The sequence below is a fragment of the Notamacropus eugenii genome, chromosome 1 (genome assembly GCF_028372415.1).
Source record: "Notamacropus eugenii isolate mMacEug1 chromosome 1, mMacEug1.pri_v2, whole genome shotgun sequence".
NCBI lineage: Eukaryota > Metazoa > Chordata > Mammalia > Diprotodontia > Macropodidae > Notamacropus > Notamacropus eugenii.
The window spans coordinates 333,162,576-333,188,558 of NC_092872.1; the positions used below are offsets into that span (position 1 = coordinate 333,162,576).

The following is a 25,983-nucleotide window of genomic DNA, read 5'->3' on the forward strand; positions in this document are numbered from 1 at the left end:
TTAAAATGAATAAAATTTAAAGTCTAAAGAATAATTGCTACAAGGTACCTCAGAAGACTTATCATAGAGCCTTAGTGGGTAACAGTAAAATAATAGTGTGTATCACCAGCCCTCCCAAATAGTATCTGGAAATAAAGGTTAGGGTACATAAGTTAATTTGGATTTTAACCTTGTAGAAAATTTCAAAATGACAAAAGAGAAAAAAAAATTGGAAAAGCCATGAAAGAGTTTTTATGTGATCAATCAAATACCACGAATCCTCTCTGGCATTATTGTTCTGGTACATCAATCCTGAGGACTCTAACTTTTGATTTATAGTGATATTCCTTCAGATATAATTTCATAGATGAAGGAACTGGGAGGGTATCAATGCCATCATAGGTTGTACAGTTACAAATAACTGTCCTGCATATATGCTGAAGGGAAAAGGGGAAAGTTCGATTTAAAGGAGTGGATAAAAGTGGTTCAAAGAACATACAAGAGCTTGGATCTTTATAATGTTCTAAGAGTCCAGTAATATCAGGAGAATGGAAGACACAGGGATCATGTGCGTCAAAGCTAAAGTTGTGATTCCATTGTTCAATCCTAGCATGAAGAGAACGACTATAGCGTCTAAAACTAACAGAGAATAAATAGTCTTCCTGTGCTGAGTCACGAAGTAAAAAGGTTCCCTCTGGTTTTCCTTCCAGTAATGCCTCAGCTGCATATTTGTCCATTACTCCCCAATAACATGGATTGTTATTGATCTGAAGGAGATCTGGAACAAGACAGTGAACATAATCTATCTGAGTGTGGTATTTAGGAGGTGTTTCCAACTGCAGCATTTCATCATCAGTTTCCCATTTTGGTTTGTTTCTTTTCCTAGAACTTGTGCAAAGTGTTAAAATTTCATCATCTGAATCCATATCACTATCTTCTATACTGTTATTAGATGCCAGGTTCATTACAGAATCAGTCTTTGGATCACATTGATGTGAATGGTTGTCAGTAGTTGTGTCACATGGCAGAACCTGAGTATGTGAAAAAGAGTTTATGCTTTCTTCCCTGTTACCTCTTTCCTTCAGTTGGACATCCCTCATATCACTTTCAGATAATTCTGTGCTTCTGCGGTTATCTGATTTTGGAGTTATAGGGGCAGTGTGTTGTTTAATTAAATGCCAACGAAAGGCCAGCTCTGACTGAGGTGGGAAAGGACACTTATCTAACATGAGTTCACTGATAAGAATTTTTCTTTTTGATGGGAGCACTGGAGAGTGTCGACTGCTACAATTTTTTATGGGAAAGCACTGTCCCATAGCATCTTGCAGTTTCTGTTTAAGAGACCGGCCCAAAAATCTGTGCCCACATGAGCGATCTAAATCCAACTCAATGGACGAACAGCTGTGCTTCCTCTCCGGGCTCCCTAAAGGGATGTCAGCTTTCTCTGTGGCACCTGGTGTGTCAGTATCAGAAGAGTGTTCATTCTTTTTGGACCAAGAGAGCTTTTTCCCACTCCACACATAACCATCTTTTCTGTCTGCACTTCTACTCCGACTGGTTTTGGGTCTCACATCTACATTTTTAGTATTATTTTCTGCCATTTTGTCATACTATATCCACAAGTCCAGGTGTTACATATGCTGGTTTTTCAGGCTTTCAAGGAGGAAGTTTCTTCTAGGCCCTTTATGGAAGTATCTAGGAAAAAAAGAAAAATATTTATCAACCATTTGTCATATAATCATCACACAGTTCATGCCAAATCCCAACTTCTGGTGAGAATAAGTTGTGAAAAACAGAGCTGGCACTCAATAAGTGTTTACGGAATTTAATTATCATTATCATTAAATTATCATTTCTTATAAAGATAGATGTAGAGTGGGGAATGAATGTGAGGGTTAGTTCCAGGATCTTTTTGCTCATGCCAACATACAGATTGTTTTTACCACAAACTAATAACTTCAGAGAATGGCGAAGCTGAGCAATAGACAAACTCTTCTATTTTCAGCCATAATGTAAATACAAATATTTTTTACTTGCATGCTATGTATCTTCAATGTTCCTCTATTTTAAGTATGTATTAGAAAACTCTGGAACCGGTAGTGAGCAAGAGGCATCTTTTTTATGCATTGATCTGGTCATGTTGTTCCTCTTAAAAATCTTTAGTAGCTTGCCTACGGTCTATGTAGTGAAGTTCAAATGTCCTTGTCTGGAATTCAATGCCTTCCACAATCTGGTACCAGTTTATATTTTCAGCCTTATTCTATATTACAGCCCTCTAACATTCTAAAATTCCAGCTAAAATTGGATTACTTTTTGCCCCCAAAACACATATTCTGCCTCTATGCTTTTACTTAGGTTACTTGTTGTACTTGGAAAGTTCTCCCTACTCCCCTTTTCTCAAATTTCTACCCATCCTTCTTCTCTGATACTTCCGAATAAGTGTCTCATCTTACCTAGCATAGTTTTGTAATTTTCTAATGCATGTATCAAGAACTATTATAGATTATAACTAACTGTGTATTATTTCCTGTGAGTTCCATGAGAGCAAGTCCTAGGTCTTAACTTTCTATCTCCACCAAGTACCTAGTATGATAGTCTGCAACATGAGCTTAATAAATATTTACTGAATAAGTACATGATCTTATATTTTCTCAATTAAAACCAGACTTGATGAAGTAAAGCAAATATTGAGGATTCTATCATTACTGGAGTAAGGGGAAAAGAAGCAGACCTGGAAAATACCACAGCAAAGAACAGGGAAAAAAGTGGCCATAGTGGTCATTCGGTGGCACAAGTATAATAAACAATTACTTATTTTATTCCGTTATGTCTGTTTTTATTTAAAATTGTAATACCTTACTCTCTCAACATGCTTCCTGCTATTTTCTTCCCCTTCTGTTGCTTATCATTACTATTTTTAAAAGATTTGAAAATATTTTAATAAGATATACTGTAAATGTTACTTGAACAATCTGTTTCAAATCTCAGAAAAGTTCTTGAAAAGACTTAAGTACCCTCATGAGATAAGGACTAGACCTGTGATTTTGTTGGCATTCCTTTCCGCGTAAGGAAACTAACAATGGTGACTTTTTTACAGTTTATAAAAGTTTGAGTATTACCTAAGATCATGTGACCTGCCCAGAGCCAGGTACCTTTAAGCATCAGAGGCAGGACTTGAACTAAGGTCTTCTTGGCTTCAAGGCCCACTCTTTATCCACTAGGCAAGTCTGTATTTCAGTTCAGGTGAGGATCTAGTAAATACAAACACACACATACAACACCCAAATATCTAAAACTCCCCAGATACTGCTTGTAAGCATGTTGAAGAGGTACCAAGCAAATTTTCCCACGAAGCTCTGCCAACTGACTTCAATCATTAGTCATATTAAAATTTTGTTGCCAGTCAGTCTGAGCAATATTTATAAAGGGAAAGACTGAATGAAGTATCTGGCATTGCTTACTTCCTTCTAGTCTTCCAATAAATAAAAATTAGATCATCAAGGAAAAGTCATTCAGCTTGTTTCTTTCTACAGTGTACTGCTATATCTATTCCTGTGGAATGAATCAGAACAGAACTTAGAGAATGGGATTGTTTAATTATTTTTCCAAGGTGATGAGTACTAGAGCATTAGTATTAGGGCAATTAAATGTTTCAAAGATTGAGGGGTCAATGAAATCTCATTCATATGGGTATTCACTTTCCATTGGTGAAATACTAATTTATGTGAGACTAAAAGCCGTATTTTTTTCTTTGTTCTTTGAATTACCATCACCAAAGAATTTATCACCCACTGATCAATCAACTGGCAACAATCCTCTCTGTACTTAAACTGGTTCGTGGATAACAGAGTCAATCTTTTCTTGACAATATACATAAAGTATTTTCAGTAGGGTAGAACCTATCAAAACTTATGAGCTGCTGGCATAGCCTTAAACAACCTAAGGTCACTTGTGCTCCATGATGAGATATCAGAAAGGGATTTTGTGGAGGAAAAAGCTCTGTGCCTCAAATATGGCCTTATCTATTCCTTTCTTCAAAATCTTTTTGAAAATAAGATAATTTTATCTAGTATGAGAAAGAAAAATATTTTGATTTTGTTAGATGAGGTTTAGAAGAATATCTAACGTAACTTGGGATTCTGTTTCAGGTTTCAGATCTGAATCAATTAAGCTTTTCATGTACTTTAAAAAAGTTAATCTCTGATAAAGATAGCAGTCAAATGTTATGGGAAAATATCTCCTCTTTAACTTTATGTGGTAACTGTTACTGAAATATATTTATAACAACCCTAAAATTACTGAGGTAAGAACTTAGATTTTATTATTATGCTCTAGAATAGGTTCATGCCTCAGAGAAAACAATAAACCTGATCATTAGAATTCTAACAAAGCCTCTTATAGGCAAAATTAAGTCGGAGAAATAATTCTTTAACATACCCCAATCTTGTACATTCCTCTTAGGCCATAAAAGTTAAGAAAAAGACAGAAAAATCTCATGCTTCCTTCCTTCATAAAAGTTGAACACATTTAGTTAAACAGTCATAGTCTCCTGCAAAAATGAACCTAGTTAAACAGTCTTTATAGATAAATCAAGTCAGGTTACAAATTAAACTACATTTAGAGGGTTCACAAACAGGCTGATTTTAGGAGAAAGATCAGAATATGTTGCCAAGAAGTAAGGGACAGTTGAGATTCTTCCTCTAGCTTCTTATTTTAGGCACACTGTCAGCAAAAGACTGACTCTGTTATCCAAGAGTCAGCCTAAGTACAGGGAGGATTATCACCAGCAGACTGATCAGTAAGTGATAAATTCTTTGGTGATAGTAATTCATAAAAGAAAATATTAAAAATATCAAGTAAATTTTCACATCCCATGGGATGGGTTTTGGTCAGATGAAGTTAATATTAACAGAAGACAGACTTTCAAGTTAATCAAAAGTTGCGGAAGGTCCTGAGCCCCAAATGCTAAAAACAGATGAAAGGAAATAAAAAACAAAAAATTCCCATTACACAAAATAAAGTACTTATGCAGGAACTGGATTATATTTCTTATGTTGATTTAGCACACACACTAAGTTTGCCTCAAGCCTCAATGATTTAGTTTACAAATTATTTCTGCATGATCATTTTAAATTGTCAAGGTGAAAATTATTTTTGTTGATGAAATAATATTAATACTAATATCATACCCTGAGATTTAGGCTCAAGTATGTGAGAAACAATTTTACTTAACATTAATTTATATTGTAAGGCATTTGTCACCATGACAGTGGCCATTCAAAACCTTTTTATTTCCCTTACTCTTGCCTGTTGAGAACCTTTCCTCTTACTCTCTGAAAAAACTGAAGCTATTTGCCAAGAGTTCCCTTTTCTGCCCATCTCACACAACTCAGAAGCATTTCAGCACTATCTCATCCTTCAACCATGTCACATGAAGAGGTGACCCTTCTTGTCAAGACAAACTGCTCTATAGACACGTGATACTTATCTTCTCCAGGTTGTCTCCCTAATCATCACCACTTCCAATAATCCTCAGTATCACCCTGTTTATTAGCTGCTTCCCTACTGACTATAAACACACCCACATTTCTCCTACCCTCAAAAAAGCTTCACTAGATTTACTATCCTCAACAGCTGCTATCCTATATCTTTCCTCCCTTTAGTAGCTAAATTCCTTTAGAAAGACATCTACCAGTGCCTCCATTTCTTTTCCTCTTAACTTTCCGAAGTCTGGCTTCAGGCCTCTTCAATTGATAGTGCTTTCTCCAAATAATCTCTTAATCCTACATCTAATGGCCTTTTCTCAGGCCTCATTCTACTTGACCTCTCTGCAGTCTTTGACACTGTTGATCACCCACCCTCTTTTATCCAGGACTTCTTGACATGTGAGCACTTTTCGGTGCTCCTCATATTTGTCCAACCACTTCTCCATTTTCCTTGCTGGATCTTCATCCAATCTGTGCCCCTTAATTTTGGGTGTCCCATAAGGCTCTGTGATGGTCATCTTCTCTTCTGTCTTTATACTATTTTGCTGGGTGTGGATAAATTCTTGTGGATTCAAATATCTCTTCTATGTACATGATTCTCAGATCTATCCTGTTCCAACTTCTCTCAAAAATTCCAGCCTTATATCTCCAACTACCTATTGGTTATCCTGAATTGGATGCCCTATAGGTATCTTAAATCCAAAATTTCTAAAACTGGGCTCATCTTTCCCTCTGAGCCTTCTCCTCTTTCTAACTTCCCCTTTACTGTCAAAGGAACCACCATTCTCCCACTCACAGGGGCTGGCAACCTTATCTAATCTGTGGCCAAGTTCTGTCATTTCTACTTTCACATCTAAGTCCCCTTCTCTCCACTCACACAGCTGCCACCTGATATAAGCCCTCATTACCTCATGGCTGATAAATTTCAACTCCCTCAGAGTGGATCTCCCAGCCTCAAGTCTTTGTGTACTACAGTTCTCCATTCAGCTGTCAAACTAACCTTCCTAAAACACAGGTCTGGCTATGTTCCTCCCCATCCCCCACCAGTGGCTTCCTATTACCTCTAGAATTAAATAGAAGGCAAATTTTAAACTCTTCAGAACTTGGCCCCTTCCTACCTTTCCAATTTTCTTATGCCTTATTCTCCTTCATATATTCTACAATTCAGTAAAACTGGTTTCCTTGCTGTTCTTTGCACAAGACACTCCATTTCCTGACTGTGTTTTAACTGGCTACCCTAAATGACTAAACCTTTGTCCTCATCTCCATCTCTTGGCTTCCTTTAAATTTCAGCTAAAATTCCACCTTTTACAAGAAGCCTCCCTGTTCTGCGATTATCTCCAATTTGTCCTGTATATATCTTGTTTGTACACAGGCATTTGCATTGCCTCCCTCATTAGATTAAGTTTGAGAATAGACAGTTTTCTTGCCCTTCTTTGTATTCCCCAGAGCTTGGTAAATGCTTGCTTTTGACTTGATTTCTAGCTTGGTGAATGAGATGCCCAAACTTTCCATGTCCTTAGATATGACTCTCTGTCCTAAGATTTCAGGGAACATTTACAGAAATTTTGAGCAAGGAAAAGGTATTTTCAAACAGTCTGGGTTGACATCTCAGAAATGAGAAAAAAAGACATTATTTTATTGTTCTTTAGAGTTAACCACAGAGACCTTCTCCCTTCCATCATCACTTAAATCTTTTCTCAGAGGAGAAGGATGAGCCTTAATGCCAAGAGTCACAGGGTTTGTTTGTATCACCCTTAATTCATCATCTTAAGAAAATCATGTATCTGGAAAAAGCTTTAAAGGAAAATGTTATTTCTTAATATTTCTAGATAAACTAAAGAGGAAGGTTTTAATATTCTTCCCTGTTTTTAATATTTAGGGAAAACTAATCAGTTATTAATACCTTTATACTTTATTCACAGAATCTCATGTTGGGAGGGATCTGAAAGATCGTCTTGGCCAACAATCATGTGCAACATAAACCTCTTCCACACCTCCAAAAAGGAATCATCCAACATCTAAATGAAGACCTCCAGTCACAGAGAACTCATGGCTTAAGGCCACTTGTGGCTCCCTCTAAGTGTTAGGACATTTTCCCTAATACTGAATTGAAATCTCTCTCTCCCTGAACTTTTCACCCATTGGACCTACTTATGCACCTGTAAGTCAAGAAGCACAAATCAGCTCCCTCCTTTACATGATAAATGTTCAACTATTGGAAGACAAGAATCATGTTTTTAAGACTTCTGCTACAGGCTTTGTTCCTTCAAAGAGTCTTTGTATGGCATGTTCTCAATTTCTTTTATTCTGATCAAGTTCCTCTGGATATGTTCTAGCCTGTCAAAGTCCTTATAAAAACAAAGTTTCCAATATTAAGCAAGAGAGTTGCTTTGCTTATTTGACAAAATTTTGTTCATCAATAATAAATAAGAACCTCAAAAGTGGGTCAAGGAATACAAAAAGCTATTGCAAAGTGGATGATGCATGTGTTTGATACTATGACATACTCATCAAATTTGCAGGTGACACCAAGGGATAGTTAACATACTGGATTTCCCAGGTCTATGTTTGGGCTGTCTTCATGCCTGCAATCCCCTCCTACACCTCTGCTTGTTGAAATCCCTGGTTTCCTTCAAAACTCAGTTTAAGTCCTAACTATAGTAGGAGGCTTTTCTTGGTCCCTTACAACTTTTAGTTCCTTCCCCTTCAAGGTTACTTTGCATGTGATTTGTCTACATACTGTATAAACACATATACATGTAACATACATGTGGTCTCCCTTGCTCTTGGACAGCAGAGACTTTCCCCTTTGTTTTTGTATCCCTAGCACTTATCACAGTGCCTGGCAAATAGTAACCACTTGATAAATGCTTGTTGATTGATTTATGACAGAATAATGAACTAAAAGGATCTTGACAGGCTAGCACTGGGTTGAATCTAGTAAAATGAGATTAACTGAGGTAAACGTAAAGTTATATTTAAATACAAAAAAAAAATCAAACTTACAACTTCTCTGAAAAAGAATTAGTGAGCTACAGGATTAATGAGAATCAGTTAATGTGACACTTGGGCAAAATTAGGAGAGGCCTAGCTTCCAGGAATCAGGGAAATGAGAGTCCCATTGTACTGCCCTGCTCAGACTGAGTCTGGAGCAATATGTGCAGTTCTGGGCACTACGCTTTCAGGAGGACACTGAAAAGCTGGAATGTGATCAGAAGAGTATCATTAGAACAGCAGAGGGCCTTTTAGTATGTGTAATGTGAGGCTTAGTTGAAAGAACTGGGAATGTTTAATCTGGATAAAAGAAAAATCAGTGAACTAAGTAGAGTAGGTGGTTTATACTATGTGTTTCATTCTTTGAAATAGTCTAGGGATATAAAGAAAAAATGAGAAATACTGTCATCCAGTCACTTGTGTATGTCTGTGTATGTGTGTATATATGTGTATAACACAAGTACCTATGCAGCAGTATTCCTCATTTTTCCATTCATGTATACAAATGTCTACATAAATACATGTATTACACATATGTATGTTTTCATTCATACATATACACAAACATACATATGCGTGTGCTGTGTTTGCTGCTATGGTCTAGCAAAGAGAAATCATGATTGATCCTTCTCTATACTGGGAACTTCCTATGTACTCAACAACTGGCTTAGATAGATACATGTAGGGTTAGGAATGCAATGTTAACTAATTACAATTTAAACTGTATCGTCCAAATCCAGGTATGCAATCTGTCAAGTTTATCATAGTATCCTTGTGGAGGATGAGGGGAGGGGGTAGTTGCAATATACACTACTTGCTATTCCTAAGGTTCCCTTCCTACCTAGTCCTGTGAATCTATGCAGCAACCGCAATCAGATATAAAGGTAGAGACCCAGGAGATCTGGGTTCCTATTTGGAGTAAACAACCTGCTGTATGACCAAATCACCACTGATGTATGCCTGGGGGTCTGAAGGATGAGACAATCACCCACAGATGCATTTGTGTACGTAATAAACTGCCTGACTCATTGAGTTCTTATGTTCCTTCTTGGTTTCTTTCTGCACCCACAATTCCCTCACATATACATTCCCTATACGTATTTAGAATTTAACTAGATATTTCTTAAAAAGACAACTCAAATACTACAGTAACTTTACTTTTTAAAAAAAATCCTTTTTTCCTTGTGACATAAGAAATGACAAAAGGCATTCAGAGAAACTTGGGAAGACTAGTATGATGAAATAATGCAGAGTAAAGTGAGCAGAATCATAACAATTTACATAGTAACAGTGACACTGTAAAGACAAACAACTTTAAAAAGCTTTGGAATAAAGTACAACTAAAATGAGACAATGTCAGATAGCTTTTCCCAAAATTCTCACTTTTCTTGATATTCTGGGGTGGAAATATCTGGCACTTGATATGCTAGAAAAGGGTCAAAATAATATACCTCTATTACTACTTATAATTTAAAACTATGTAACAACAGGAGAAAAAAAATCATTTTTAATTTAGAAAAAAAAAATTCCCTTTACAAAGCCCTACTTAGATGACTCATCTTGGCATGTTAAGTGACCCTTAGATTTAGGGCTATGCTACTCACACAAATGTACTGCTTGGTTGTATCTTGTGGGAAAGACTTAGACTGTTGTCTTGCAACAGACTGGGTGTCACCTTCCTCAGCAGACTCAACAAGATTTTGGCCAATAGGTGATAAATTCTTTGGCCATGACAAGCCATGAAAGAAGTAACAATTTTTAAAGGGCCACTGGTACTATGACTCTACCTTCCTCTTCAAGATGTGATGGTCAAAAAGCGACAGATGATTCTAAGAAATATAATTTTTAAATCATCGTAAGTATTAAATGTATATTCAATAAATGTTTAATCATTGTCCAATCACTATATAACATATATATATATAACATGTCCAAATAAACATGCTATTGAAAGAAACGAAGTAACAGCAATTTAGAAATAGAAATGTGTGCTCAGAAAAGGAGGTAGGCTGGTCATGTGGTGAGACCTGGGGATAAATATAACAATACCTCACGTATCTTAACTATTACCCACAAAATATAAAAAGACCTACAGAAAGGTGTCCAACAAGCCAAGTAGATTCTCTGTGTAGGATCAACAGAAGATGAACAAGATGTGTACAGAATGAGAAGGTATGAAAGGGTTGGGATCTCTACTAATGAACAGAGTATGAGCACAGAATATGAGGTCATAGGTTGATCAAAGTATTGAAGTATTAAGAAAATTTACTGACTTAAACGGGATTTTAAGATAGTTTAAGTTCTGATTTCAATGTCCATACATTTAATTCCTTTGCTAATGTTCAAATTTTTTAAAAAACAAATTCTATTTTATTTTAAGCTCCAAATTCTCTTATTCTCACTTCCCTCTTACCAATGGAAAAGAAAAAGAAAAACAAAACCTGTCACAAATATTTATAGCAAGTAGAAAAAATTCCTTCATTAACCATGTTCCAAAGGGGAAGGGGAAGGAAGCCACTCCCTGGTGGTGGGTAGCATGTTTCATAACGATTCCTTTAGAATTGTGACTGATCATTCATTACTCTGATCACAGGTCCTAAGTCCTTCACAATATTGCTGTCCTAATTCTGCTCACTTCACTGTACAAGGATTCATACAAGTATGAAACCATCTCAATTATTTCTTAAAACACAATAATATTCCGTTACATTTACACATCCCAACTGTTCAGCAATTCCCTAACTGACAGAGACTCCTTTAGTTTCCAATTTTCTGCCACCATGAAAAGAACAGATAAAAATATTTTTGTACACATGGGTCCTTTTCCTCTTTCTTTGATCTCTTTGTGGGTAAAGATCCAGTAGCAGTATTGCTGGATTAAAGGGTTTTATTCACAGTTTAATAGCTTTTTGGTCGCAGTTTCAAATTGCTTCCTAGAATTTCTGGATTAGTTCAGTTTCTCCCAATAGTGGAATAATGTACTTTTTTTTTTCCTACAACCCCCCTGGCATTGGTCATTCAACTTTTTAGTCAACTCTGCCAATCTGATGGATGTGAGGTGGTCCCTCAGAATTTTAATTTGCATCTCTCTAATTGTTAGTGATTTAGAGCATTTTATATGGCTACTGATAGATTGGATTTCTTCTTCTGAAAACTGCCTATTCATATCCTTTAATTATTTATCAATTGAGGAATGACTCTTATTCTTATAAATTTGACTCAGTTCTCTGTAAATTTTAGAAATGAGACCTTTATCAGAGGAACTTTTTATAAAGATTTCCCCCTCATTTTCTTGTTTTTTTCTTCCAATTTGTCTGTGCACTACTTTCTATTTTATTTTTTATTGCCTCATTTTAAAAAATAGTATTTCCTTCCCCTCTCCATTACTGTCCAGACAATAATGTTTACAAGATTTTGAGTTCCAAATTTCTTTCCTTTTCTCCCCTTCCTTTCTCCTAAAATGGTAGACAATTTGATATAGGTTATATATGAGCTATTATGTAAAACATATTTCCATACTAGTCACAATTGTGAAAAAAGAAACAAATTAAAAGGAAAAAAGTAACATGAAAAAGAATAAAGCAAATGAAAAAGTATTCTTCAATCTGTATTCAGAGTCCATCAGTTCTTTATCTGGATGCATATAGCATTTTCCTTCCTGAGTCCTTTGTACTTGTCTTGGAGTATCGTGTTGCTGAGGAGCTGAGTTATTCACAGCTGATCATCATACAGTGTTGCTGATACTGTGTACAATGTTTTCCTGGTTCTGCTCATTCATTTTGCATCACTTTGTACATGTCTTTCCAGGTTTTTCTGAAATCTGCCTGTTTATAATTTCTTATTACACAATAGTATTCCATTACATTTATATACTACAGTTTGTCCAGCCATTCCCTAACAGATGGGTATCTTCTCAATTTCCAATTTTTTGCCATCACAAAAAGGGCTGCTATAAATATTTTTGTACATGTAGGTCTTCCCTTTTTTATGAACTCTTTGGGATATAGACTTAATAGTGGTATCAAAGGGCATGTGCAATTTGGTTGCCTTTTGGGCATTGTTCCAAATTATTCTCCAGAATGATGACTCATTCACACCTCTACTGCCAACATTAGTGTTCCAAGTTTCCCATATCCTCTCCAAGATTTATCATTTTTTTGTTATACCAACTAATCTGATAGGTGTGAGGTGGTACCTCAGAGTTGTTTTAATTTGCATTTCTCTACTCAAAAGTGCCTTAGAATACTTCTTCATATGCCTACAGACAGCTCTGAGTTCTTCATCTGAAAACTGGAGAATGGCTAGTATTCTTATAAATTTGACTCAGAGACACTTGCTGTAAAAAAGGTTGCTTCTCAGCTTTCTGTTTTTCTTCTAATCTTGGTTACATCAATTTTGTTTGCGCAAAAGCTTTTAAATTTAATACAATCAAAATTATCTATTTTACAATTTGTAATGTTCTTTCTCTTGTTCAGTCATGAATTTGTTTTCTCCATAAATCTGACAGGTACACTATTCCTTGCTCTTCTAATGTCATCCTTTATGTCTAAGTCACATTCTCATGTTGATCTTATCTTGGTATATGGTGTGAGATGTTGATCTATATCTAGTTTGTGCCCCATTGCTTTCCAGTTTCCCCAGCAGTTTTTTGTCAAATAGTGAGTTCTTATTCCAAAGGCTGGGGTCTTTGTGTTTATCAAATACTAGGTTACTATGGTCACTTACTACTGCATCTTGTGTACCTAATGTATTCCACTGATCCACTACTCTATTTCTTAGCCAGTATCAGATGGTTTTGCTGATTACTGCAATTAATTAATTAATACTATTAGGTGCATATAGGTTTAATATTGATATCACTTCAGTGTCCATGAAACCTTTGAGCAAGATGTAGTTTTAAGGTCTAGACATTTTTGTTTTTGCTTTGTCTAAGATCAGGATTGTCACTACTCCTGCTTTTTTTTTTTTTTTTTACTTTGGCTGAAGCATAATACCACTTGCCCTAGTCTGTCCTCTCTTCTGTCAGTTCCCCCGTTCACCCTTACTTTCCTGTCAGGCAAGTGCGATTTCTATACTCACCAGACTATGTATATTATTCCCTTTCTGAGGCAACACTGATGAGAGTAACGGTCACACAGTGATGTCCATTGCCTCCCCTCCCCTCTTTCCTTCCACTATAATAGGGTTTTCATGCCTCTTCATGTGAAATAATTTACCCCATTCTACCTCTGTCTTACTTTTGCACCAGTGTACTCCTCTTTCTTATCCCTTATTTTTATGTCATTTTCTGAAATTTCCCTTATACCTGTACCTTCTATGTATATTTTTTTCTAGTTTAACTATTAGTGGTACAATTTTTAAGAATTACAAATATCATCTTCTCATGTAGGGATGTAAACAGTTCAGTTCCATTGAATCCTTTACATTTCCCTTTCCCTTTCCCTTTTTAACTTTTTAGGCTTCTCTTGGGTCTTGGAAATCAAATGTTATTCTTTTCTTGGCTGGGTCACATTTTATTTTTATTTTTTAAAATTAATTCTATTTATTTTCAGTGTTCTACAATCACTATCATATAACTTAGATTTTCCCCCCTCTTTGCCCCCTACCTCCCAAGATGGCATACAATTTTATATAGGTTCTACACACATAATCCTATTAAATACATTTTCACTACAGTCAGGCTGTGTAGAAAAAGTAAAATGAATGAGACAAATAATATAACAAACCAAAATGTAACACAAAAGAAAATGAGATCAAATGTTTTGTTTAATTCTGGTCTTCTCTTTATGAAAGCTTGAAATCCTTCTATTTCACTTCAACTATTATGCTTAATTTCACCAGGTAGGTTATTCTTTGTTGTAGTCCTAGCTCCTTTGCTTTCCAGAATATCATGTTCTATAACCTCTGATCCTTTAATGTTGCAGCTCCTAAATCCTGTGAAATCCTGATTGTGGCTCCCCAATATTTGAAGTGTTTCTTTCTGGCCACTCAGAGTATTTTTTCCTTGACCTGATAGTTCTGAAATTTGGTTATAGTGTTCCTTGGGAATTTTTCTGGATATTTTGGGATTTCTTTTCTGAGGTGATAGGTGGATTCATTCAATGCTTATTTTGCCCTCTGCGTCAAGGATATCAGAGCAGTTTTCCTTGATAATTTCTTGAAAGATGCTATCTAGGTCCTCTTTTTGATTATGGTTCTCAGGTAGTTCAATGATACTGACATCTGCCTCTCCTGGATTTATTTTCCAGGTTAGCTGTTTTTCCCATGATGTATTTTACATTTTGTTCTATTTTTTTCATTCTTCTGAATTTGTTTGATTGATTCTTGATATCTTCTAGAGTCATAAGCTTTCCCTTGTCCGTTCTAACTTTTAAGGATTGCTTTCCTCAGTCAGTTTTTGTAATTCCTTTTCCATTAGGCCAATTCTACTTTTTAGGCAGTTGTTTTCTTTTTGCAAACTGTTGACCCTTTTCTCTTAATTCTCCTGTGATACACTCCATTTCTTTTCCCAATTTTTTTCCCACCTCTCTTATATGATTTTTAAGCTTCTTGCAACTACTTCCCATTTTTGTTTGAGGTTTTGCCCATGGGTGTTTTTACACTGTTGTCCTCTTCTCAGTCTATGTCTTGATCTTCTGGGTCATCATAATAACTTTTTCCGGTCACATTCTCTTTTTGTTGCTTTTGCTCATCTTTTCTGGCATTTTCCCATTCTTTTAAATTTGAGCTCTGCTCCCAAGGTGGAAGGGGCACTGTCTCAGGCTTCATATGCTAGGGGCTGCAGGCCCTGGTGATGCACTGATGTTGCCTTGAGGTTCACATGAGACCCTCCTGTCTGGTGCTGCCCTGAGGGGGTGATAAGAAGGTGGCTGGCACTGCCAGAGGCCTTAGTGGGTCTGGCAGCTTACCTGGTGTTGAGCCAGTGCTAGTGTCTACCATGTGCTGAAGCTGATAGGATGCTTCTGTTTTCCTAGGGCTACAATGAAGCATGTGGCAGTTTGGTTGATGGAGGCTGCCTCTTTGCCTAAGGCTAGGCTGAAGCACATGGCAGTTCTCAGAGATGTAGTCTGCTAGTTCCCCTAACTATGTTGAGGCATGTGTGTGGGTCCTGCTGTTGGTGTTTGCCAGCTCCATCACACTGAGGTGCAGGATATCCTGCTGGTTTATTGAGATGGGGCTTGCAGGGATGTTTCCTGTGCTGGATTGTGCTCTCCCTTTACCTGAGTGAGACAGACCTTTCCTGCTGATCTTCCAAGTTTCTTGGGCTAAAAGACTGTTTTACCCTGTCTTTTTGCTGATTCTGCTGTTCCAAGATTTGTTTGGGGGCTCTATTTTATAACTGTTTAGAGGTGAATATGGAAGAGTTACAGTGATTTACTGCTTACTCTGTCATTCTGACTCCTGGAAGTCTCTCTATTGTCTTTAAAATTTTTGTAATCAAATTGTCCACTTTATCTTCTGTAAACCTCTCTGTCTTTTCTTCGGTCATAAACTCTTGCTTTATCTACGTGTCTGAAAGGTAATTTCTTCCTTGTTTCTTTGTTTATGATTACCCTTTATGCATCTTTACGCACCTATTTGAAACTTGTCTTGGTATATAGTGAGATGTTAAGTCTTTACCTAGTTTCTGATAGGCTGCTTTCTAGTTTTCCCAACAGTTTTGGTTGAATAGTTCTTGCTCTAATAGCTAGGATCTTAGAAGTGACCAAACATAAGGCATTACTGTACTCATTTGCTTTTGTATACTATATACCTAATCTGTCCCACAGATCTTTTCTATTTCTTATCTAGTACCAAATTGTTTTGGTAACTACTTTGTAGTACAGTATGAGATCTGGTACTACCAGGCCCCCTTCCTTCCTATTTTTCCCCCCCATGAATTCCCTTGATATTCTTGACCTTTTGCTCCTCTAAATGAATATAATGATTTTTTCCCTTAGCTCAATAAAGTAATCCTTTGGTAGCTTGATTATCACGGCACTGAATAAAATATATTCATTTAGTTGGTATTGCTATTTTTATTACATTGGCTTGGCTTACCCATGAGCAACTAATATTTCTCTAATAATTTAGTTTTGTCTTTGTGTAAAGAATGTTTTGTAATTGTGTTGACATAGTTTCTGTGTTATCTTTCCTGTGTGTATCTTCAGAGGTATATTATCAAGTATTTTCTACTATTTACAGTTATTTTAAATGGAATTTTGTTTCTATTTCTTCCTGTTGGATGTTGCTGGTAATATACAGAAATGTGAGGGTTTATTTTATATCCTACAGCTTTCTTTCTTTTGTCAGTGCTATTGCTAGCATTTCTAATACTATAATGCAAATAAGGTTGATAAAAGACACCCTTGTTTTACCCCTGATCTTATGGGAAATGCCTCTAATTCATTCCCAGTACAGACAATATTGGTTCTCGGTTTCAGATAGAAAATACCTATCATTTTAAGGAAAGCCCTGCTTATTCTTATGCTTTCTGGTGAGTCTTGCATCTTGTCAAAAAGCTTTTTCTAGCATACCACACCTTTACAGGCACAAAACTGACTGAAAGGTATAGATCAAAGGATCATAGATTTAGAACTAGAAAATCTCAGAGCTCATTTAATCCAACAATTTTACAGATGAGGAAACTGGGGCCAGGAGAAGTCAAATGACTTGCCCAAGGTTACACAGTGTAATAAGTGGCAGACCTGAGATTTGAATACCCATGTCTTTTGATTCTACATTTACCGATTTTTGACTGCACCATGCTGAATGCAAGATTTCACTGTTCCTATTGTTTGACTACAAAAATTTGATCCCATGGAGCAAAATGATGCCTTAAAAGCTGTCATCAAACAAGATGTCTTTCATTTCTATGCTAAAGTCACAAAAGAGGCCCTTAAAGATTTAAGAGACAGACTTTTGATGAGCAAAACTGCCTAAAAGATATTAAAGTTGTATGACCAGAAAAATCATTCATGAAACAAAAGTATGGCACAACCACTGTACTGTGATGGTACCCCTGTATTGTCCAGAGATACAGAGGAAAGCCACTGAGGCCTTAAGTAGATCCCCCATGGAAGAGTTATAGAAAGGTATGGACATTAGTTACATGGAAGCAATTCCAATGATAGAGAATTCTCAGGGTTCATGAGCAAAAGCCATCCTTCTCCCCTGATACCACTTTCCATTCTTTCATTCCCATTCACCCAATACCTTCCTATGCCTCCTAAATCTCAATCCAGCACTGCTCCACCCCTTCCACTGTGCCCAATGGGATCACCATTCCATTGTTAAATGTCCCCTCATTGCTCGTCTCATCTTTTAGCCTTCATAGAGACTTTCCATTTGTCAGAAGACATTCTATCTCTGGCCTTCTTTTCCAAAACTGGTTGCATTTTTCTCTGTCCTCTGACACATCAGGCTTAGAGGAGCTAGTCTGTGTACTCTTTGTACCTCATTGCTACTTCCCCTGCCACCATCACTCGGCAACTTCTCCTCTGAGGTCTTATTCTATCCAGATATATTGCCCAATCAGATCCTATTGTTAGTTATCTATTAGCTCCCAGGTCATTTCTTTCTGTTCCCTCAAGTAGTTCTGTATCCAGATCACATTCTTCCTCAATCCACTAATCCTTGTCCTTTTACTAGGGGACTTCAATATACCATCTCAAATATTCTGATTCTGCCTTCTGAGTAACTCAATCCCCATGACTTATTATTCCTTTACTTCATATTGGCTACACACAGGAATGGTCATACCACTGAACTCACTAAAAAGTTTCTACTTCCATAATCAAGAACACTAAAATTCTTTAACTATAACTTCTTGTTGTTCCATCTCTCCTTATCCTTCATAATTTATTCTTTGTCCTTAATCTCCTATCTCTCTCCACCTTAGATCTCCATCTCTCTCCCAAACTGTCACGACAGCTCTGGTTTCACTCTTCTCTCTCTTAATAATCTTCATCATAAAATTAGACAGTTCAATATTGTATGGCCTTCTTTTCCTACTCTCTTGCTCCCCTGTCTAGTCACCTGATTCATACTCTATCAAACTCCAACCCTGAATTACTTCTATCATTTAATCCCTCTAATTCTACTTAAATGCTGCTGAGTATTGCTAGAAGAAGTCATCTGCAAACTTTATGACAGGGTCTACTACAATCTAAGTTTTCTAAATGCAACTGGCCAATCATGGTGGCAAGGCAGTCCTTTTACTCCTCCCTCATTGATTCTCTGAATGAGAGGCACTGGCATAGAAAATGGAGAGTCAGACTTGAAGTCAGGAAGAGTTGGGATCAAGTCTCACTTCTGGCACATACTGGACAAGCCACAATCTCTTGGTGCTGCAACCGACGCTCTAAGATTAAGAGGTGGGACAATCTTATAAGTAGAAGAAGTTTCCTTTGCAAATTAAATTATGTATCCAGTGTAAAAAAAAAAAGTGATTCTCTATTGTACTCTCTCATAGAAGTTATTTCAAACCTCTTTCCTTCTCCTCAAACCTCTACTAGAAGGATGACAGAAAGCTTCTGGTAAGATAAAGTATGATTAAACTAATATTAAAGTACAGTTGCATTACATGACTTCAACAAATGAAAAGTGGAAGAAGCTGTTTGAAGAGTAGGCTAGTTAAGAAAAGAAGAATGCGTGGATTTTTATTAATATCAACATAATGAATGAGAATTAACTTTAACAAGGGTGAAAGCTTTTAATAAAATCTTGGAAGTACTGGAAAACTGGCATAAGTATTCTATGATATGGTATATTATAAAAATAAAATTTAAAGGTATCAGGTATGCTCAGAAATCTAACTATAATATAGTATATATGTACACATATATACTAGATATCATTATATAGTATTTTAACCATTTCTCAGTTTCCATTTACTCTGAAGAAATTACCATGTTCAAAAGATTATTTTCTTAAGATAACAGTTGTAGAGGAAGTAAAAATAAAGAGAGAAGTTGAGGAAAGATTGTTGCTATTCCAGAATTTCTTCACCGAAACACATAATTCCATCTAGGAAACATTCACAGTGAGATTCCTTTGCTAAGAGCAAATTTCTATACCCCTAGAAAAACTCTTTATTTTTAGGCAATTCCCTTGTCCTCAAGACCACTGCCCACCAAAAGGTTTGAAGTCATATACCTTTTCTCTTACCTCTTTTTTATAAGCTGCTCTGTTTACTTTGGAAACTTCTTCATTTTCTAAGAAATAAATAAAAGGACATAGTTTGACAACCACAAGTTCCTATTATCCTCCAGGAATTTCTACTCCTGGAACATAATGCCACAAAAAGAACCCTACCAAATTTAGGACTTCTAGCTCTGATATTCCCAAGAAACTGATTTCTTTTCAATTTAATCAATTCATGAATCAAGTCATAAATTCACTTTAAAGATTAATTTCCTAAATTTAGAGAATTGGTGGTCCTATTCTCCATCTTATTGACAATGCTGCCACTGCAGTAACTGATTTACTCCATCTTATATATTAAATACCATTCATACTTTGCCAAGTTCAGCAAATACAGCTTTAATATGTTAACACCCCTAATGGGGACATCAGTTAAATAAACCAACCATTAGGTTGGTATAGAATGGTCATTCTGGCACAGTCTATTAATTTGTTCTCATACATTAGCCAACTGCTCGACAAACACAAATCCCAGAAGACAGTAGGATGAGTTTCCACTGAACACTTAAGTCCCATGTTTTGTGTGATCATTAGCCCCTGTGGATAGGGACTATCTACAGTAATCAAACCTAGAAGCACAGATGTATCGTAAGAATTCAAAAGTACAAGCAATAAAAAAAAAAAGACATCCTTCCCCCATGCATAATGAGAAGTGTCAAGGAGGTTTGAGGAATCTGAAAACCAACTTAAATTATTAAAGCTTTGGGGACAGCTATCTCTATAACAGAAACTATGAAAAGTGAAAGCAGATTTTCACACCGCACACTGGTAATATTATCCGTCGTAAGACGTCTCTAATGAAACTACGAAAGGGTTGGAAAATTACAGCTCATCTTCCAGAATACGCTTACTGGGACAAGGACATAACCCTTTACATACAGAAGGTATTTAATGTTTGAATATGATAGGCAATTAAGATAACATATTTATTACAGCAAGTTTCCTCAAATTTTACCAATGAAAGTGAAACAATTTCTTTGATATAGCTTTGGCAAAATGTCAGGAATTCTAGTTTGTATTTCATGAGGCCTCTGAGGATTCCCTGACATTCTGGAGATAGAATAAAACTGCAGAATCTCTCAAAGTTGTTCAAGAGATTCCCCTGGAAACGGACCTTCAATGGCTTCTGGGTGTAAAGTAAAAATATGGGACTGCAGACTACACTCAGTGAACATTCTTTCTTTCTCCCTCTGTCTCTCTCTCTCTCCATAACTGGTACCCATAGCTCAATTATCAGTATAGTTTCCCTAAAACTAAAAACTCTTTAAACCAAGCTAAACATCTATCTAGTTGGAGACACTACCAGACCTATGACTATAAGAAAGCTACCACTAAAATATCTTCTCAAATCTGAAGTTGCATAGGTAATATGTTATCAGTCAATTAATAAACATTTATTAAGCATCAACTATCAGCCAGGAGATGTGTTTGGTGCTGGGAATGCAAAAGAATAAAACATTTTGCTGCACTCAAGGAGAGAAAACAAGTTTATGTGCACATACAGAATAATTACTTGTAAAGAGAATACATTTTAAAAATAAAAGGTAGTTTTAGGAAGAACACTAGTAGTTGGGGGGACCAAGAAAACCTTCATGTGGAAGGTGGGACTTGACTGAGGTGGGAGTGTATTCAGGCATGGAGGATAGCCAGTGCAAAGTCAGAGTAGAGATAAGAGACGTGGGATGGAGTGCTGGATGGAAAAAAGGGACAGAATGTCAGTTTAGTGGGACCATAGAGTACTATAAAGGAAGCAATTCATTCCTTTTTGGGTTCTGGATGTTCTCTCCCATGTTCCAGAACCCCTCTCACTCTGGAAGATTCCTTTAAATGGTCAATTCCTCTTAGCGTCTCCATTTTGAAGAAGGCTGGGGATGCAAAAAGGCAAAAGCTGCCTTCAAGGAGCACATAATCTAATGCAGAAACATCCATCGCTATCACAAGTGATATGGCAAAGGAGCCTGGGTAGTACTAAGATGGGTAGTAGGGCAGTCTGGAGAGAGCAAGGTCACAGAAACCCAGAGAAAAGAGGGAAACCAGGAGGAGAGGGTGATCAATAGGATCAAATGCAACAGAAAGGTCAAAAAGAATGAGGATTGAGAAAAGACCATCTATCTATCTGATGGTCTTTTCTACTTTGATGTGGCAATTAAGAGATAATGAAACCTGCACATTTTCTTCAGATTATTTACAGTTTAAGTATACCTCCTCAGGAGTCACTGTATTCTCTTCCTGCTCTAGCTATTACACTTTCCATTAGGATTTGCTGATCAGGTAATCATTTCAATGATTAACTAGCAAGTATTTATTAAGTACTTATTATGTTCCAGGCACTGTTCTAAGCACTGAGGATACAAAGAAAGGCAAAAAAAATCCTTGGCCTCAAAAAACCACATTCACATGCCAACAGATGGGCAGAAAAAATACAAATGCCTGTCAGATGACTTCATACTAAAAGATTTCATAATGGTTTTCTTTGAAATATTAAGATGATGATACTGTTCCACCATGCACTGAGTTGTTTTTTAGCAATAGGTTACAGCTGCAGTTTCATTTATACCCTCTCACACTGTTGCTCTACTAGTTAGATGACCTTTAGGATTCAGTCTAAGGTCACAGAACAAATAACATATAGGAGTTGTAATCTCTAGGTCTGCTTCTGTGGACAGAATTCCCACATAGATGAAATAACAGGTCCTTCACATATCGTTTTACACAATATATTCCATATCCATGTAACTATTTTATAATTAATGTATGACTTATTTCCAGCTCACTCCCCTATGTTAAACACCAAAGGCATTTCCTTTAGGGGTGGGGAACCTGTGGCCCTGTAGGTCCTCAAGTGCAGCCCTCGGACTGAATCCAAACTTCACAGACAAATCCCCTTAATAAAAGGATTTGTTCTGTAAAACTTGGACTCCAAAAAGCTGCACCTAAGGACCTAGAAGGCCACAGGTGAATTCGAGGTCACAGGTTCCCCACTCCTGACTTAACTGTTTAAAAAGAGACATTTTTAATACCAACAATTATCTATTACATGGAAAGGATAAATTAAAAAAAAATACCACATATTTGCTGACACTGTTTAAAAGAAAGATGTGTTAATGAACTGGTAGAAGTTATATTAGTGTTTAGATTTAACAAGAGATCACATGAAAAACAAAACCAAACCAAAAAAACCCAAACAGCAGTTTTTCCTCCAAGTACAGAAAAAAGAAAAGATTTCTTTGGATTGATCCTAGTAATTAAATTAAAAAATTTAAATATTTGGTGTTGTTTTTTTCAATCATCAATCACTCAGGTTCACACTCTTAATGATGAACTTTACCACTCCTTCCATCTTATCAGTAGTCAAGTTTTCTCAATTCTACTCCACATTCTTTTTTTTTTTTTTTACATCAGGAAAGCTTTTATTAATCTTTACGTCCATTCCGGGTAGCCTCCCCTAGTAAGGTTACAGGAAGACTACAACACGTGTGGGAAGATGGGGCTTCTTATACAGTTTTCTGAACTTTGGATCTCCCTCTACACCATCCCCCTGGCCATGTGACTCCATGTTCTCCTCTCTGATAGGCCCTTCCTCACACAGCTCCTTGGGCCTGTGCATTAGTTTCTGACCTCTAACCTGTCCATGCTAGATCACAACTCTTATCACCTAGGAATGTGGAAGACTGAACTTTCTTGCTTCCCATAGACATGGGATTCCATGTTCTCTTCTCCGATGGGCCCTTCCTCATACTACCTCCACATTCTTTCTCCTCACTTAGGTCACAACATGTGGCTCACCATCTCTCACCTGTATTATTGCAATAACCTCCTAATTGGTAATCTTGACTCTAAACTTTATATTTTCCACTAAGTGATCAAAGTGATAACTCTTCCTGTTCATTTACTATGGTGACATGGTAAGAGCCTGTACAAAACACTTTCCTCAAAAGTCAAAGTCATGTTGTTAAAGCACAGATTTGATCCTGTCTCTTCCCTGCTCAAGAAGTTCTGGTGGGTTCCCCTTGCTGCTAGAATAAAACACAAATGCCTTTTTTTTTTGGTCATTAAAGCCCTTCACTTTCTAGTTTATTACATATTAGTCCCTTTTACTTAATCTTTGATCCAGCTAAACTGGATATTTGTGGTCCTTCACACAAAACGTTACATTTTCTCATCTCTGCGTCTTAATGCAACCTGTCCTCTGTGCCCAGGTATGGTGCACCTCTATTCACCTTTGCCTCTTAGAAGCCTTAGTTTCTTTCACAACTCAGATCAATTCTCCTATAGTAAGTTTTTTCTTTGGCAAGAGGTAGCTTTGGTGCAGTGTGAAGGGAAACTGGCTGGGGAGTCACAGAAGCTGGGTTCAAACCCCACCTACTGGTGTGACCTTGGACAAGTCACTTAACTTCCCTGTTTAATTTTCATCTTTTCACCTCGAATACCTTGTATGAAGTAGGCACTTAAGATGCTGAATGACTGATAACTTGCTGAATATGGTTTATCCATAAATCATTTCACATTATTTTAGTTATTATAATTTATCAAAACAAATCACTGAAAGCAGCATGGCATGGTGGATGGTTTACCAGACTTAATAGTCAGGAAGATTTGGGTTCAAGTTGGATCAATCTTGGATACATCTTAGCTGTGAGTCCATGCTCACGGCTCAGATTAGCTCTCTAAAACTACATGTTGCAGAACAAGCTGTCCAATTGTATGAAGGAGTTTCTGGGAGTTCCTCATCACTCATAAAATCACATCTGTACCAAAATTACTTAAAAACAAGCAAACAAAAAAAAAATCAAACCTACCTACAAGCAAATCAGTTTCCTGATGTAGCTGCAAAATCAATGTGAAAAAGGGCAAATGAAACATTGTTCTAAATTGTATCTAAATGGAAAGATCACTAAGATTATAAAGAACAAGAATAAATTTTAAAAGAAAAAATTTGTCAAGGATGAATTTCTACAATACAAAGATAAAGCTGAGGACAGAAAAGAAAACATTTTTAAAGTACAAAGAAATCTGATCCACTTCATCAGTAGGACAATTCCTAACCAAAACCAATACACAAATTCTTGTATAAAGTTTAGTTTTTCAAAAACTAGTATGTTAATTCCATGGAAGAAGGTTTTTGGACCTCAGCTTAACTATTGAAGTACAAAATGGACTAACCTCATGTCTCTTTTCACTACATTCACGGTCCCTAAATGATTACAGAACTGTTTTGCTCTACTCTGTCAGAACTCATCAGGCTATTTTCCCAACAATCTCGACTTCACTGACAATCGCTGTTGTGTCCGTCCTTCCTTTTCGAAGAAGACCATGACATCAGAGAAATGATGACATGACTTGCACTTGACTTTGTTTTAACCAGTGTTGTTTGGTAACCACCGTCACCGAGGCTTTTTAAGATGTGCAAAAGCCCCCACTCAACTCAATGTCACCTGCCAAATGGATACTAAAAAATTCATATTATGATGTGTTTTTAAGCATCTCACAATTAAAAAAACCCATTAACTAGGGGTAGGAACTGCCTCAGAAGCAGGCAGTATTCCCCAATAATAGCCCACCAAGGTTGCAGCGGAGAACACATGGAAAGCTCTCGGTACACCTCACGGTGCTGTATAAAAAGCTAGCCAGGCTGAGACACCGTAGGAATAAACGAAACTTCACAAGTAAGTGTTTCTTTAAATCCCAGAGTTGTAGGAGGGAATGTAGGACAAGCCATTAAGAAAAAGCCTGAAGCCAACGGCGGAGCGCTAAGCGTGAAGGCTGCCGGCCGCGGCCAAGGGCCGGCCGGCTCCGGAAGGAGGAGGCGGCAGCTCGGGGTGAGCACCGAGGCTCCCCCTTTGAGGGGAGAACGAGAGACTCGGGACCATCAGGAGCGCTGCGCCCCAAACCGAATCCAGACACTTGGCTGGAAAAGTAATTTTTAAAAATTTCCTCCTTTATATCCCTCTGGGCGCCGTAGGGGTCGGGAGGGAACCTCTTTCTTCTCCTCCAGCGGCCAGCTCTAGGGACAGTCGCCGCTCGGGGAGACGAGCTGAGCGCGTGGGGGAGCCCCGGGAGCCGGAGCCGGAGCCGGAGCGCGGCCGCCTGTCTTCCCCTCCCCGCGCTTACCTGCCGCAGCGTCGTCTGACCCGAGCGGTCCAAGGAGCAGCCTCCATCGCCGAAGCCTTTCGCCCCTCGGTCCACTGGGGGTGAGGGGAGCGAGGAGAGTGAGGCCCGCCGCTCGCTCCGCGTGCAGCCCCGCCCAGACTGCACCCCTCCTCCTCCACCTCCTCAGACTGGCTCCCCTGGGCTCGCGTTCAGTTTCCGTCTCCTCTTCCGCCCGCCCGCTAGGTCG

At 37.4% G+C, this 25,983-nt stretch overlaps 1 protein-coding gene across 2 annotated transcripts; it reads right to left on the reverse strand.

The window, feature by feature from the left end:
- Nucleotides 1-208: 208 nt before the first annotated feature.
- SOCS4 (suppressor of cytokine signaling 4) lies at nucleotides 209-25,890 on the reverse strand. 2 transcript variants are annotated; one of them, XM_072629804.1, is made up of 3 exons: nucleotides 25,758-25,831; nucleotides 24,446-24,473; nucleotides 209-1,674 (listed from the first exon to the last, which is right to left on the reverse strand). In XM_072629804.1, exon 3 carries the CDS (start codon nucleotides 1,578-1,580, stop codon nucleotides 270-272), a length of 1,311 nt encoding a protein of 436 aa, XP_072485905.1. In that variant the 5' UTR covers nucleotides 1,581-1,674; nucleotides 24,446-24,473; nucleotides 25,758-25,831; the 3' UTR covers nucleotides 209-269. The 2 variants fall into 2 exon arrangements, with proteins under 2 accessions (XP_072485905.1, XP_072485904.1); XM_072629803.1 differs by lacking the exon at nucleotides 24,446-24,473 and having other exon boundaries at nucleotides 25,758-25,890.
- Between the last annotated feature and the right edge of the window lie 93 nt (nucleotides 25,891-25,983).

Coding starts and splice junctions, on each gene's coding strand:
- SOCS4 (XM_072629803.1), bottom strand. CDS start 1,580: ATGGCAGAAAATAATACTAAAAATGTAGATGTGAGACCCAAAACCAGT.